General features: G+C 47.9%; 1 protein-coding gene across 1 annotated transcript; it reads right to left on the bottom strand.

Annotated features, from left to right (window-relative positions):
• Nucleotides 1–2,625: 2,625 nt before the first annotated feature.
• CACNG4 (calcium voltage-gated channel auxiliary subunit gamma 4) lies at nucleotides 2,626–13,756 on the bottom strand (the record flags this gene model as incomplete). Its single annotated transcript, XM_056549907.1, is given in 5 exon segments — nucleotides 2,626–5,681; nucleotides 5,683–5,810; nucleotides 6,734–6,874; nucleotides 8,946–9,029; nucleotides 13,678–13,756. Coding segments are annotated over 5 exon segments (840 nt in total), but the record flags the coding sequence as incomplete, so codon positions are not given.
• Nucleotides 13,757–16,935: the final 3,179 nt, after the last annotated feature.

The following is a 16,935-nucleotide window of genomic DNA, read 5'->3' as shown; positions in this document are numbered from 1 at the left end:
CTGGGGTGTGTATTATGAGGTTCTGCAGCAGCTGGGGTGTGTATTATGAGGTTCTGCAGCAGCTGGGGTGTGTATTATGAGGTTCTGCAGCAGCTGTGTATGATGAGGTTGCAGTCGTGTCTTCGCCACATTCCTCTTGTAATCTGATGACATCTTCCCGGAGGCCGAGAGTCTGAGTAACCCCCTCCCCCTCCAGGGAACAGCTGTGAGGACCCAAAACTCACCTCAAGCTCACCCGGACGGGATCAGGCGGCAGTGATGTCATCACACAGCACAATGATGTCACTGAATGTCACATGACACAACTTACACCAATCAGTGATACAATAGGGGATTAGATAAACAGCTCAGCCGACAGTACCACACATGCCCGGCTTAGATACACAGCTCAGCCGACAGTACCACACATGCCCGGCTTAGATACAGACCTCAGCAGACAGTACCACACATGACCGGCTTAGATACAGAGCTCAGCAGACAGTACCAAATATAATAGAATTAGATACAGAGCATATTACTATTAGATACAGAGCTCAGCAGACAGTTCCTCACATGCCCGGCTTAGATACCCTGCTCAGCAGACTGTATCACACATAATAGGATTAGATACAGAGCTCAGCAGACAGTTCCACACATGCCCGGCTTAGATACACTGCTCAGCAGACTGTATCACACATAATAGGATTAGATACACAGCTCAGCAGATAGTATCACACATGCCCGGCTTTGATACAGATGCAGTAAATAACCATTGTCTGGATGCACAGATTTGGGAAATATTCTTTTACAAAAAACACATTTTAGGAAAAACATGATCACAGGTCTATGTGGAGACATATTGCGGTGTTAACCCTTCTGGAGCCGTCTGGGTCTGCGAGGTAGGGGCCGGGTATTAGGAAGCACTTCTTAACTGGAGGCATCATGGACCTGACCCCCGCAGAACCAGAATACGAGGAATGTTCCTACAGACTCCCGAGATCCAGACCAATGTCCTCTGCAGCTTCTCCATGGTCTATATGTGATGTCCACCACCTCCACTCTGTAGGCAGAGGCACAGATGGTTCTTCTCTTCTCCTGTACTGAGGTTTCCTATGGATCTAGCACATTATGGAGGACACTTCTGAGGTGTCATATGGAACTAGGACATCATGGAGGACACTTCTGGGGTGTCATATGGATCTAGGACATCATGGAGGACACTTCTGGGGTGTCCTATGGATCTAGGACATTATGGAGGACACTTCTGGGGTGTCATATGGATCTAGGACATCATGGAGGACACTTCTGGGGTGTCCTATGGATCTAGGACATCATGGAGGACACTTCTGGGGTGTCATATGGATCAAGGACATTATGGAGGACACTTCTGGGGTGTCATATGGATCTAGGACATCATTGAGGACACTTCTGGGGTGTCATGGATCTAGGACATCATGGAGGACACTTCTGGGGTGTCCTATGGGTCTAGGACATCATGGAGGACACTTCTGGGGTGTCATAGAGATCAAGGACATTATGGAGGACACTTCTGGGGTGTCATATAGATCAAGGACATTATGGAGGACACTTCTGGGGTGTCCTATGGATCTAGGACATCATGGAGGACACTTCTGGGGTGTCATATAGATAAAGGACATCATGGAGGACACTTCCTGGGTATTCTATGGATCTAGGACATCATGGAGGACACTTCTGGGGTGTCATATGGATCAAGGACATTATGGAGGACACTTCTGGGGTGTCATATGGATCTAGGACATCATTGAGGACACTTCTGGGGTGTCATATGGATCTAGGACATCATGGAGGACACTTCTGGGGTGTCATATGGATCTAGGACATCACGGAGGACACTTCTGGGGTGTCCTATGGGTCTAGGACATCATGGAGGACACTTCTGGGGTGTCATATAGATCAAGGACATTATGGAGGACACTTCTGGGGTGTCCTATGGATCAAGGACATCATGGAGGACACTTCTGGGGTGTCCTATGGATGTAGGACATTATGGAGGACACTTCTGGGGTGTCCTATGGATCTAGGACATCATGGAGGACACTTCTGGGGTGTCCTATGGATATAGGACATCATGGAGGACACTTCTGGGGTGTCCTGTGGATATAGGACATCATGGAGGACACTTCTGGGGTGTCCTATAGATCTAGAACATCATTCTGGACACGTCTGGGTGTCCTATAGATCTAGGACATCATAGATGACACTTCTTGGATGTTCTATGGATGTATGACATCATGGAAAACACTTCTGGGGTGTCCTGTGGATATAGGACATCATGGATGACACTTCTTGGGTATCCTATACATCTAGGACATTATGGAGGACACTTCTGGGGTGTTCTATGGATCTAGGACATCATGGAGGACACTTCTGGGGTGTCATATACATCTAGGACATCATGGAGGACAATTCTGGGGTGTCCTATAGATCTAGGACATCATTCTGGACATGTCTGGGTGTCCTATAGATCTAGGACATCATTCTGGACACGTCTGGGGTGTCCTATAGATCTAGGACATCATTCTGGACACGTCTGGGGTGTCCTATAGATCTAGGACATCATGGAGGACACTTCTGGGGTGTCCTATAGATCTAGGACATCATTCTGGACACGTCTGGGGTGTCCTATAGATCTAGGACATCATGCTGGACACGTCTGGGGTGTCCCATAGATCTAGAACATCATGGAGGACACGTCTGGGGTGTCCTATAGATCTAGGGCATCATTCTGGACACGTCTGGGGTGTCCTATAGATCTAGGACATCATGCTGGACACGTCTGGGGTGTCCCATAGATCTAGAACATCATGGAGGACACTTCTGGGGTTTCACAGCCACTTTTAATCGTTTCACTAAGTTTTTAGAAAATCACAGTGTAGGACGTATCTACCAAATGGAGGCTACAAAGTATCACATGACCTAGGGTGGTGGTGGTGGGGTTCCTGAGTTTCACAAGCAAAACTTCTCATTGTTGGTCCAAACCCATCATCTGGCTAACACTGATGATGGAGACCCTGGAGTTGGTTGGGTGGTGAGGATCCAAAATCTGGCCGTCACGCCCCCTCCCATAGACATGAATGGAGGGGGCGTGGTGTGACATCACGACCCCCGCTGCAAGAACCCATCATTTTAAACATATTGGGGTTTATTTACTAAGAGTGTTGTGTAGGTTTCTTTGTGGGTTTTGATTCCCGACAGGTATTTTCCACGGTATTTACTAAGGTTTCCCTACATTTTGCACTTTTCCCTACGTTTTGCTTTTTTTTACACCTGTTCTGATCTGTCCGGTTCTCCTCAGCTTAAATCCACCACATTTTCTGTGGAAACCTTAGTAAATATGTTGGGATTTTTCAAAACTGGCGGGGCCACACCCCTTTTGTCGGGACCACGGCCACGCCCCCCCTTTAGGATTTTTCTTGTAAAATGGAGGATTTTTTTTTTTTTTTTTTGGTCGCAAATTGTGTTGCAAGGGACGTGCGACACAATTTGGGCGCGAAACACGACAAAAAAGAGTCGGGATGACGTTAGTAAATAAAACCCCATTGTTTATAACGCCAGGTGCTGCACGGAGAGCGCAGGGGGTCCCAGTGGTGGGACCCCTGCAATCAGACATCTTATCCCCTATCCTTTGGATAGGGGATAAGAAGTTTTGGGGATGAGTACCCCTTTAAGGCATGGACGGGACGCCGGACCACTATAAAACCCCCGGCCTGATACCTATTGAAGTATTAGTTAACCATACGGGTAGTTCCTCCAACCTTGTAGGGTCACGGCCAACATGTCAGTCATGCCCATGAGAGCCCTACCAGGTGAGGGGCTTATTTTAGGGTGACACTGATAGTCGTGGTGACACTTTGCAATGGTTCTGTAATCCTGAATACCAGGGTCTGGAGGCTGCAGGTAAAGCATCAATAGTGGTCTGTTCTCCAATCATGAAGAATGAAGATGACTTGAAGGGGTATGAATACTTAAGTTCACATTTAGCTGAAATGAAGTGATCTCTCGTTGTGTGCATGCAGCTCCCGTTCAAAGCTGTGTCTCTCCATCTGCATTATCGTTGATTCTAGTGGATCATGTGACCATCTAACGTGACCTGTACAGGATAAAAAAACACGGCTGCAAAACTATTCACACCCTTTCCTGTAGACATTTTGCCCCTACAACAGTTTTGTACGCAACGTGGAGGGTCGGTGCCACCTTCTTGCCAGACTTCCAGTGTCTCACCAGACGCTCATCCAATAATAATAAAAGGCCTTTAAGACATAAATAAATTCTCCATATCTGACCTGAAGTTTTTGGGGTTTTTCGTTACAAATCACTCATTTAGCAGAACAATTTAGGGCAGGCATGGGCAACCTTCGACACTGCAGATGTTGTGGACTACATCTTCCATGATGCTTTTACAGCCAAAATGCTTCCAAAGCATCATGGGACATGTAGTCCAAAACATCTGCAGTGCCCAAGGTTGCCTATGCCTGATTTAGGGGGATTTAGAAAATTTTCACCTGTTCTTGTTCCTCCTGGACCTTCCCTGCCTATACCTGGCCTGGTGTGGGGGGGGAAAGGGTAAACCGTTACACAGAAGAGGTGTGGGGCGATCGTTTATCCCATCGCGGTGCCACTTTTTCCCCTTTGCTTTATACAGAAGATATATGGTGTATTGTATAATCATGTACATATAATGGATTCATGCTCCACCCACCATGGCTATCCTTTCCTGGATAACATGGACCATTATTTTCCATGTAATTTTGGGGTTCTCGATACAAACGCTTTATTCTTTTGGAAATGTTAGGAAACTTCTGACCGTTTTTGCTCCTCCTGGACTTTCCCTGCCTATATATGACCTAAAAAACCAAGTGCAATAATGTATAGTTAGGGGGAAATGTTACACAGAAGAGGTGTGGTCTGATCCTCTACCCCATGGTGGCACCACTTTTTCCTTTTGAGATTTCTTTTCCTTTTTTCTGGGTACCATAGGAAATTTCCACAGGCTTTTGCTCCTCCTGGACCTTCCCTGCTTACATCTGACCCAAGTGCAATACGGTATAGTTGGGGGGGGGGGGGGGGGGGGGGAGGTAGAATGTTACACAGTGTGGGGCGATTGTCTACCCCATGGTTGTGCCACTTCGTACATCATGTATGTGAAATCCAATCTCCCTCTGTCATCATCCATGTATAGCTGCCTCATGGCCCACCCACCATGGCTATCCTCTCACCCCCCCCCCCCCCCAACCCACAGGTTATATCCATGGTCACACTGGGGTGGTCCTCCGGTTGACCATGCTGATCTGCAGCCCTTCCTTCAGTTCTTTCTGGAAGCAGTTGTGGACCTGCATGAAGTTAGCGTCCTGATCCGGGTTAAAGCTAGCCGCTGTGGTGATCTTCAGGGGTTCCCTGGTAAGAGTGTACATTGATATGTCCGCCATGGGGATGGTGCTGGCATATTTGATGGTGGCTGGAGACACTTCCCGGGACGGAGACGCCTCAGTAGACCTAGAGCTGGAGCGGGAGCGTCTCCTCCGATACCTGTAGCTTGGCATCCTGGCATACGGGGAAATGGAGCTCCGGATGAATTCCCTCTTGGACTTAAATCTGATCTCTTTGTTCCGTTCTATATAGATATTTACGGCCAGGACCCCTATGGATTCTGCTACGATAAAGGGACAGCGCCCCAAAATAGAAGGACCACCCGTAGCTGTAGAGGTTCTTCTTATCCTCATCCTTTTTGTCACTTGGGTCCCCGGCATTGCTGGATATATAGACGATGATCCCAATGATGTTGCTTAGACCTGTGAAGAGAGGATAAAAAATTGAGCGGAGCTGCAGTTTAAAGCATTGGGGGTAGGACTGTAACAGGTTCTGCAACTGGAGGTGGTTTGGACTATTTCAGACTCCAGGAGACCATGTAGATGAGTGGGGGTCCCTGACTATAGCTGTACCCTATTAAATGCAATTTTGGGTGGAGGTGAGAGCAATGAGCGGAGCTTCTAAAACTGGGAGCTCCAATCATGTGGCCTCCAGCTATTTCAAAACTACAACTCCAAGCAAGCTCTGACAGTAGAAGCCTGTTGGGCATGCTGGGATTTGTAGTTTTGCAAAAACTTGAGGCTCCCTGCTTGGGAAACACTATAAATCATCGTAATCAGCAGCAGTTCAGTGCTTAGTTTAACACTTTCCTTGCTGTGCTGCTGTAGTTTCTTTCCCTTCCTGCTCACATATCACCTTGCAAACCTATCAGTAACCCCTTTTTCCCCATAACCGCTATAGTAGTGCACTGTAGAAATCCTCCCCCTTTCCCCCACTATGTCATGGCATAGCAGAGAGGACTGGGTGCTGGGCTGTGATTGATAAGGAAAGAAAGTTCAGGTATGTGTAGTGCTGGCAAACATACAAAGAGAGAAATATGACACTATCCAATTTCTTGGTGCACAAGTAGGTTCCCAAACCGTCTTGTCAAGATAGAAGAAGAAAACTTGGCACTCAAGGTAGGTGAAATATAAGTAAATTGTTATTAGCAATAAAAATTCACCTATATTTCACCTACCTTGAGTGGCAAGTTTTCTTCTTCTAGCGTGCTGGCAAACATGATATGTAGGAAGTAAGAGAGATCGGTGCTCCATGGCGGAGGCTCTCCAGGGCTCAACAACTGCAATGAGAGCATAAAACTTATCTGCCAACTAGGTCACGTGGTACAGAATATAATGGTACTCACCGGCTGCCACGAAGAGTATTCCGGCGCTCAGGATGATGTTATTCCTCCGGTTATAGATGCGTCCTGCCCCAACACACAGTCCTCCCAGAAGCAGTAAGATGGTGCTGATGATTGGGAAGACACTGGAGGCGCGAACAATACCTGTGGGGGATGTAATGGGGAGAGTATTAGGGGTCGTAGCTGCAGGGACGGGACTGGGCCCCCATCATGGTTAGTATATATACAGAAGACATCACAGCATCTGAACAACTGCGTGCATTACTTTACATGGGGGTTAATCTGTATGGACACAAGTAAACACTGCGGCTGCGCAGCCCAGTGCGCTGTAATTGCTCATCACCCCCTGACTGAGAGTGACAGGCGCCCGGCAGGGATTCAGTGATTCGAGGGTTACGGCTCTGGGGCCGTCACGTAACATCAGCTTCAATCTATGAGGAGCGCCGATCACCAGGGCGGAAAATGTACACGGCAAGGATGGCCGCCGCATCCCGGAGGGGGTAGAGTGTCAGCTCCTTGTAACAATCAGACCCACTGAGTGCTATATGGAGGCCCTGGAGTCTGTACTGGGGGGGACTGCATGGCCCTGGGGGACAGGGACAGAATAAAAGAGAGAAGAGGAGCTCCGGAGGGCGCAGAGGGGCTGATGAGCAGGTAGATGGGAGACGAAGGCCAATGTTGAGAACAATCAGGTTGATGTGAGTGTAAATGGTGGGGTACAAGGGGCCAGGTCTGTAAAGCTGCCCCCCCATGTAGTCTGCTGCCTCTTATGTAGTCTGCTGCCCCCTGTAGTCTGCTGCCCCCCATGAAGTCTGCTGCCTTGTCTTTCAATCAGCAGCAGTTCAGTGCTTAGTGTAACCCCTTCATTGCTGCGCTGCTGTTTCCTTCCTTTTGTGCTGCTTCCTGTCTGCGGGGGAAAGTAATTAGGCGGGGGGGGGGGGGGGGGGGTGGTGACTACTTTCTTTTTCCTGACAGCCAGTAAGCCTTTCATGTTTTTTATGTTCATTTCATGTGTAGCAGGAGATCTCTGGAGGGGGGGCACTAAATGATGTAGAATATTGTGTATATAGGAACAGTCAGAGCAGACGGGGTCCCTACACTTCTAGACAATGGTTTTTCTATCATCTATGAGGTCTCAGCTACAGCCACCACTGTGTCCAAAATGGAGGCCGCCCAGACTGAACCTGGGACACCAAAGGGGGGCGCTGTGTCTGGAACAGGTACAATATAATCAAGAAATCATGGGGGACCATCTGTGGGGAAGGGGTGTGGTCCATAGAGGAATGGTAGATGTCAGAGCCGCAACCAAACAAGGGACGATTCACAATTCCAAATGCAACAGAACAAACCCGTCACAATCTTCTCCAACAACAATAGAAATCCATTGCATATGAGATTCCGAAACCACACCACATAGGGTTAATTCATGACGTGAATGTATAACCGGAATTTAGTGAAATATAATGACATGGGATCACAGCCCCGCCCCCTGCATGACATCACTGATATAACATCATAGAAATATAATGACATGTGATGACAGCCCCGCCCCCTGTATGACATCACTGATATAATATAATAGTAATATAATGACATGTGATCACAGCCCCGCCCCCTGCATGACATCACTGATATAATATAATAGTAATATAATGACGTGATCACAGCCCCGCCTCCTGTATGACATCACTGATATAATATAATAATAATATAATGACATGTGATCACAGCCCCGCCTCCTGTATATCACTGATATAATATAATAGTAATATAATGACATGTGATCACAGCCCTGCCTCCTATATGACATCACTGATATAATATAATAGTAATATAATGACATGTGATCACAGCCCCGCCCCCTCTATGACATCACTGATATAATATAATAGTAATATAATGACATGTGATCACAGCCCCGCCCCCTGTATGACATCACTGATATTATATAATAGTATTATAATGACGTGATCACAGCCCCGCCCCCTGTATGACATCACTGATATAATATAATAGTAATATAACGACATGTGATCACAGCCCCGCCTCCTGTATGACATCACTGATATAATATAATAATAATATAATGACATGTGATCACACCCCTGCCTCCTGTATGACATCACTGATATAATATAATAATAATATAATGACATGTGATCACAGCCCCGCCCCCTGTATGATATCACTGATATAATAGCCGGGCGGTACTTACGCAGCAAATATTCGGAGCTGTCATGGTCGTAGTCGTTGTCCTCTGGAAAGTGATTGATCCTGAAGCAGTTTCCTTTGTACAGACCTGGATAAGACATGGAGGATGTTACTGGAAGTCCACAATAGAAAGGTGTGAACTGCGTCTTATACTTGTATGATGGGAATAGACCAGTGTATGATTGGGGGGAATAGACCAGTGTATGATTGGCGGGAATAGACCAGTGTATGATTGGGGGGAATAGACCAGTGTATGATTGGGGGGAATAGACCAGTGTAGTGTATGATTGGGGGGAATAGACCAGTGTATGATTGGCGGGAATAGACCAGTGTATGATTTGGGGGAATAGACCAGTGTATGATTGGGGGAATAGACCAGTGTATGATTGGGGGGGAATAGACCAGTGTATGATTGGGGGGAATAGACCAGTGTATGATTGGGGGAATAGACCAGTGTATGATGGGGGGAATAGACCAGTGTATGATGGGGGGAATAGACCAGTGTATGATGGGGGGAATAGACCAGTGTATGATGGGGGGAATAGACCAGTCTATGATGGGGGGAATAGACCAGTCTATGATGGGGGGAATAGACCAGTGTATGATGGGGGGGAATAGACCAGTCTATGATGGGGGGAATAGACCAGTGTATGATTGGGGGGGAATAGACCCGTGTATGATTGGGGGAATAGACCCGTGTATGATGGGGGAATAGACCAGTGTATGATTGGGGGGAATAGACCAGTGTATGATGGGGGGGAATAGACCAGTCTATGATGGGGTGGAATAGACCAGTGTATGATTCGGGGGAATAGACCAGTGTATGATGGGAGGGAATAGACCAGTGTATGATGGGGAGGAATAGGACCAGTGTATGATGGGGGGGAATAGACCAGTGTATGATGGGGGGGGAATAGACCAGTGTATGATGGGAGGAATAGACCAGTGTATGATGGGGGGGAATAGACCAGTGTATGTGGGGGGAATAGACCAGTGTATGATTGGGGAGAATAGACCAGTGTATGATTGGGGGGAATAGACCAGTCTATGATGGGGGGGAATAGACCAGTGTATGATGGGAGGAATAGACCAGTGTATGATGGGAGGAATAGACCAGTGTATGATGGGGGGAATAGACCAGTGTATGATGGGGGGAATAGACCAGTCTATGATGGGGGGAATAGACCAGTCTATGATGGGGGGAATAGACCCATGAGGGTTGATGAACTGAGGGTGGACAGGAAACTGGTAAGACTGATGCAGTTTATGTAATTGCAGTAAATATTATCGGCCCAGAACACTGGTGAGTGATGGTGGTGGTGCTCCTCTGTATAACACCATGCAACCACCTCTGTACAATAGTACAAGACCAGACCACCAGCTACAGTACCATGTATGACTGAGCTGCCACCACAGTGACACCTAACTAAAGTGGAGGACCAAACCATTTCATATAAGACCCAACTACCCAAACCATGTCATATAAGACACAGGGACCAAAACCATGTCATATAAGGACACAGGGACCAAACCATGTCATATAAGACACAGGGACCAAACCATGTCATATAAGACACAGGGACCAAACCATGTCATATAAGACACAGGGACCAAACCATGTCATATAAGACACAGGGACCAAACCATGTCATATAAGACACAGGGACCAAACCATGTCATATAAGACACAGGGACCAAACCATGTCATATAAGACACAGGGACCAAACCATGTCATATAAGACACAGGGACCAAACCATGTCATATAAGACACAGGGACCAAACCATGTCATATAAGACACAGGGACCAAACCATGTCATATAAGACACAGGGACCAAACCATGTCATATAAGACACAGGGACCAAACCATGTCATATAAGACACAGGGACCAAACCATGTCATATAAGACACAGGGACCAAACCATGTCATATAAGACACAGACAGGTACTGGTAGTGGGGGGGACTAAATTATTAGGGGGACAGACAGTGTGATCTGTCACAAAGACTGGGATCCCCAAACAGTGTGTTGTCTTCCTGGCGCTCGAGTTCGGCACATCACGGATCGGGTTGACAGGTTGTTGGGCGGGGCTGGAGAGGACCCAGCAGTCATGGTACATATTGGCATCAATGACAAAGTAAGAGGTAGGTGGAGTGTCCTTAAAAATGATTTCATGGACTTAGGCCACAAGCTTAAGGCAAGGACCTCCAAGGTAATATCTGAAATATTACCAGTACCACGAGCCGCACCAGAGAGGCAGCGGGAGATCAGGGAGGTAAACAAGGGGCTCAGAAGCTGGTGTAGGAAGGAAGGGTTTGGGTTCATGGAGAACTGGGCTGACTTCGCTGTCAGATACCGGCTCTACCGTAGGGACGGGCTGCACCTCAAAGGGGAGGGGGGCGCTGTGCCACGTAACCAGCTCAACGGCTGTCCTGATGTGACCTGTTCCCTCGGGGTTTCGCCATGAGGTAGAGGGGTGTAGAGCCGAGGTACATCTGTGCCTCGGGGAGTGGTGACCCTGAGGTGCCGAAACTCACTGGCTGTTATAACTAACTGAGTGAAAGCACTGCACCATTACTCTTCACCTTTGGCACTCACCCTTGGTATCCCGGCCTTCTGAGGATCGGGGAAATTTTTATAGATCCGGCCGGATGACCGGGCAGTATATCTGCACACATTCACTTATTTTTATTTTTTTTTTGTATGTCACTGTGCCACTTTTCGTGTTTTTCTTTGTACACAGGATTGTCAGGATGCGGTAGCCCTTATGGATGTCCCTCCTGGCGGTCTAGGGGAGGTGTGAGTGGCCATTAGGTTCCTCACCTCCCTGCAACCCCTGGGCATCTTGGCTTCGATCAAGAGGCCATCAGTATACGGCTCCTTGGCTGATACCTTGGTTAACGCCTAGTTGAAGCCAGGAGCATTTTCGGTCCCTTAGTAGCTTCGGCAAAAAGGGGCATCGAACCTGGATCCTTGCAGGTGCCTTTTGGCCCGGAGGTAAAGGGTAGGTTTGTTGGGGGGCCTCTCTCCTGTTGGAGAAGAGCTTAGTGATTGACCGCATCCTTTGTGCACGTTTTTTTTTAGTGACACGTTTGCACTTTGGGTGATATAGAGCACTTGCCTCGGCTCTTAAAAAAATAAATAAATAGAGGTGGAAGATAGTGTAGATAGAGAGGGGGGACTTATTAATGTACCTGGGGGTGGAGCGAAGGAAGGGGTTTAAAATAGTTAATAGGGATAGGAGCGGGGGAGGGGTTAGAATAGTTAATAGGGATAGGAGCGGGGGAGGGGTCAGCATCTGATGGAAAGGAGCCTGGGTCATCTAAATTTTCAAAGTGTCCTATTGTACCTGGACGATGTTATCGTGTATTCCAAGTCCTACCTGGAACACCTCAGTCATCTGTCAGACGTCTTCCAAGTCCTGATCCAGCATGGACTTAAGATCAAACCATCAAAGTGTCACTTGCTCAAACCCCAGGTATACTACCTCGGTCTTGTTGTCAGCACTGAGGGAGTCCAGCCCAATCCTGAATAGGTGGAAGTTGTCAAGGACTGGCCTACCCCGCGCACGGTAAAAGACATCAGAAGTTTCCGGGGACTTACCAGCTACTACCGCTGCCTCATTCCCCACTTCACCCAGATTGCAGAATCCCTCACAGCTCTCTTACGGAATACGGCAAAGGAGAACTACAGTGGAAGAGTATCTATTGAAGAGCAAGAGACAGCGTTCAGAGGTCTTAAATGTCTTCTGACAGAACCATCCATCCTGGTGTACCCAGACTACAGTCAGCCGTTCCGGTTACATACCGATGCCAGTTTCGAAGGTCTGGGAGCTGTCTTGTCCCAAGTCCAGGAAGGGCAAGAGCGATTCGTTGCCTATGCCAGTCGTAACCTGCGAGGAGCAGAGATGAATGATGCAAATTACAGCTCATTTAAGTTAGAACTTCTTGCCCTGGTGTGGGCCGTGACCGAAAAGTTCAAGACTACTTAGCTGCCATGCTGTCTACACGGATAATAACCCATTGGCACACCTGAACACTGCCAAGTTGGGTGCCATCAAACAACGTTGGGCTTCAAGATTAGCCAATTACAGTTTCACCATCAAGTGCAGAAGCAAGTTGAATGTCAATGCCGATGTACCGTCTTGGATGACCCCCGTTGAAGAACCACCTGTTGAAGACGTGTGGGAGGACGTGGAGATGCCCCCATTTTATCAATGGTTCGTGAACCAGAATGTTGTGACCGCCCTGAAGGTCCAAAAGGGTTAAAGAAGAACTGTACACCTGGAAGACTCTTCAAGATGAAAGTCCAGTCATGGGGGATCTGTTCGACTACCTTCTGGCGAAAAAGGTACCAACCCGTCTACGCCGGGCCCAGTGTGACTATGAGCTGAAACGTCTGTGGCGACAGAGGAAGCCACTGTTTGTGCACAACAGCCTGTTGTGCCGAAATTCTTTGGATCCGGTGTCTGGTGATCGACTTCATCAGATTCTGGTTCTCCGAAGAGACGCAGCGATGGTCCTCAACACCTACCATGATCAGTCGAGACACTTTGGAGTACACAAGACCGAAGCAGCCTGCGATCTTCTGTATCTTACCAACCCCAAGGCCACTTCAACCAACACTAGTCTCCACACCAGTCCCAGTCTTGTCACCATTGGCTGCGGCCTATATTCTCCAGCCTCTCCAGAGCAGATGCCAGCAACTATGGATCCTGCCAGCCCTGCACCAATACCTGCTCTTGAATTCGTCAAGGAAGAGTTAGCTGCAGCTTCAGAGGCTCCAAGGGTTCCCGAAGACGCAAGAGTTCCAGATTACCTCGAATGGGTGTTGCGTAGGCCCCAACGGTTGATACAAGGACAAATTCCTGCCAGGTACGAAGATTAACTTATAATGTAATGTAAGTTATGTACCACACATAGTCAGGTCACATATGGTAAAAGTAGTCCACACATATGCAAATAGTTAAGATAGGACTGTAACATTATTTCTCGTCCCAGTCCAAAAGTACTAAATATATAGAGTTAATGTCCAATGTTTCTCTGCTGTCCACGTGTACAGGGTATTCTACTGGCCAGAGGGTGGCCCTGATATCTAGATAATGCACTTAGAGCAACAGAATTGATAAATAAACTGTTGTATAGGGTAACAACGTATATTAAGTTCTGGGGAGAAGAGTTGAGAACCGAAGGGCCCCAGCAGCAAAGGCATTGGGTAGATAGCCTCCAGCAGCCCAATCCGTGAATCTATATATATTGATATGTATATTGTTGTCTTGAGTGTTTACAGAAAGCAATTACAAAGTCAAACCCCACATGTTTAAAGAGCATGTATGGACAGTCACCATGCCTCCGTGCAGGTCTCCCCCATATAATGACCTATGGGCTCCCTGCAGGTCTCCCCCATATAATGACCTGTGGGCTACCTGCTGGTCTCCCCCATATAATGACCTATGGGCTCCCTGCTAGTCTCCCCCATATAATTACTTATGGGCTCCTGCTGGTCTCCCCCATATAATGACCTATGGGCTCCCTGCTGGTCTCCCCCTTATAATGACCTATGGGCTCCCTGCAGGTCTCCCCCATAAAATGACCTATAGGCTCCCTGCAGGTCTCCCCCATATAATGACCTATGGGCTCCCTGCAGGTCTCCCCCATATAATGACCTATGGGCTCCCTGCTGGTCTCCCCCATATAATGACCTATGGGCTCCCTGCAGGTCTCCCCCATAAAATGACCTTTGGGCTCCCTGCAGGTCTCCCCCATATAATGACCTATGGGCTCCCTGCAGGTCTCCCCCATAAAATGACCTTTGGGCTCCCTGCAGGTCTCCCCCATATAATGACCTATGGGCTCCCTGCAGGTCTCCCCCATAAAATGACCTTTGGGCTCCCTGCAGGTCTCCCCCATATAATGACCTATGGGCTCCCTGCAGGTCTCCCCCATATAATGACCTATGGGCTCCCTGCTGGTCTCCCCCATAAAATGACCTTTGGGCTCCCTGCAGGTCTCCCCCCATATAATGACCTATGGGCTCCCTGCAGGTCTCCCCCATAAAATGACCTTTGGGCTCCCTGCAGGTCTCCCCCATATAATGACCTATGGGCTCCATGCAGGTCTCCCCCATATTAATTACCTATGGGCTCCCTGCTGGTCTCTTCCATATAAAGACCTATGGGCTCCTGCTAGTCTCCCCCATATAATGACCTATGGGCTCCCTGCTGGTCTCCCCCATATAATGACCTATGGGCTCCCTGCTAGTCTCCCCCATATAATGACCTGTGTGCTCCCTGCAGGTCTCCCCCATATAATGACCTATGGGCTCCTGCAGGTCTCCCCCATATAATGACCTATGGGCTCCCTGCTGGTCTCCCCCATATAATGACCTATGGGCTTCCTGCTGGTCTCCCCCATATAATGACCTATGGGCTCCCTGCTAGTCCCCCCCATATAATGACCTATGGGCTCCCTGCAGGTCTCCCCATATAATGACCTATGGGCTCCCTGCTAGTCCCCCCATAGAATGACCTATGAGCTCCCTGCAGGTCTCCCCCATATAATGACTTATGGGCTCCCTGCAGGTCTCCCCCATATAATGACTTATGGGCTCCCTGCAGGTCTCCCCCATATTAATTACCTATGGGCTCCCTGCTGGTCTCTTCCATATAAAGACCTATGGGCTCCTGCTAGTCTCCCCCATATAATGACCTATGGGCTCCATGCTAGTCTCCCCCATATAATGACCTATGGGCTCCTGCTGGTCTCCCCCATATAATGACCTGTGGGCTCCCTGCTGGTCTCCCCCATATAATGACCTATGGGCTCCTTCTTGTTTCCCCCATATAATGACCTATGGGGTCCTGCTGGTCTCCCCCATATAATGACCTATGGGCTCCCTGCTAGTCCCCCCATATAATGACCTATGGGCTCCCTGCTGGTCTCCCCATATAATGACCTATGGGCTCCCTGCTAGTCCCCCCATATAATGACCTATGGGCTCCCTGCTAGTCCCCCCATATAATGACCTATGAGCTCCCTGCAGGTCTCACCCATATAATGACCTATGGGCTCCTGCAGGTCTCCCCCCATATAATTACCTATGGGCTCCCTGCAGGTCTCCCCCATATAATGACCTATGGGCTCCTGCTGGTCTCCCCATATAATGACCTATGAGCTCCCTGCAGGTCTCCCCCATATAATGACCTATGGGCTCCCTGCTGGTCTCCCCCATATAAGCCCTGGGTGGAGCTTCTCTCTCTTCTGCTGAGGTCCAGTGCAGTCTTGTCTAGTGTGTGTGTCCAGAGTGTTGGAGACCCCATAGTCCAGTCCTGCAGCCGCCATCAAGTCAAGTAAGATAAAGTCACTGCCTAATGAGTCAAGTCAAGTCAGTCCCTGTCATCTGTCAGCGTGGTCTGCATTCAATTGTCCAGTCCTACTACAAGTCCCAGCAAGCCCTTAAGGTCTCTGAGTCACTGGTCACCTCCTTGGGCCCTGGCTGAACTGTATAGACTTTACCATCTGTCTACCCTCAGTGAAGCTGCCGTTGTCCGTAACTTGGCGACAGAGTCTTTATTGCCCCCCGTGCTTAGCCCACAAATACAAGGGGTTAATGCCATCTACCCCTAGGGTAACAACATCTGCCCTGCACCGCACACCCTGCCATACCACATATGTATGATGTATAATATATTTGATATGTGTGATATGTATGATGTATTATATATTTGATATGTGTGATATGTATGATGTATAATATATTTGATATGTGTGATATGTATGATGTATAATATATTTGATATGTGTGATCTGTGATCTGTGATATGTATTATATATTTGATATGTGTGATCTGTGATATGTATGATGTATTATATATTTGATATGTGTGATATGTATGATGTATTATATATTCGATATGTGTGATATGTATGATGTATAATATATTTGATATGTGTGATCTGTGATCTGTGATATGTATTATATATTTGATATGTGT

Source organism: Hyla sarda, chromosome 13 (assembly GCF_029499605.1).
Source record: "Hyla sarda isolate aHylSar1 chromosome 13, aHylSar1.hap1, whole genome shotgun sequence".
NCBI classification, from domain to species: domain Eukaryota; kingdom Metazoa; phylum Chordata; class Amphibia; order Anura; family Hylidae; genus Hyla; species Hyla sarda.
Note: the sequence above shows the minus strand (reverse complement) of the source record. Positions and strands in the feature narration are given on the sequence as shown.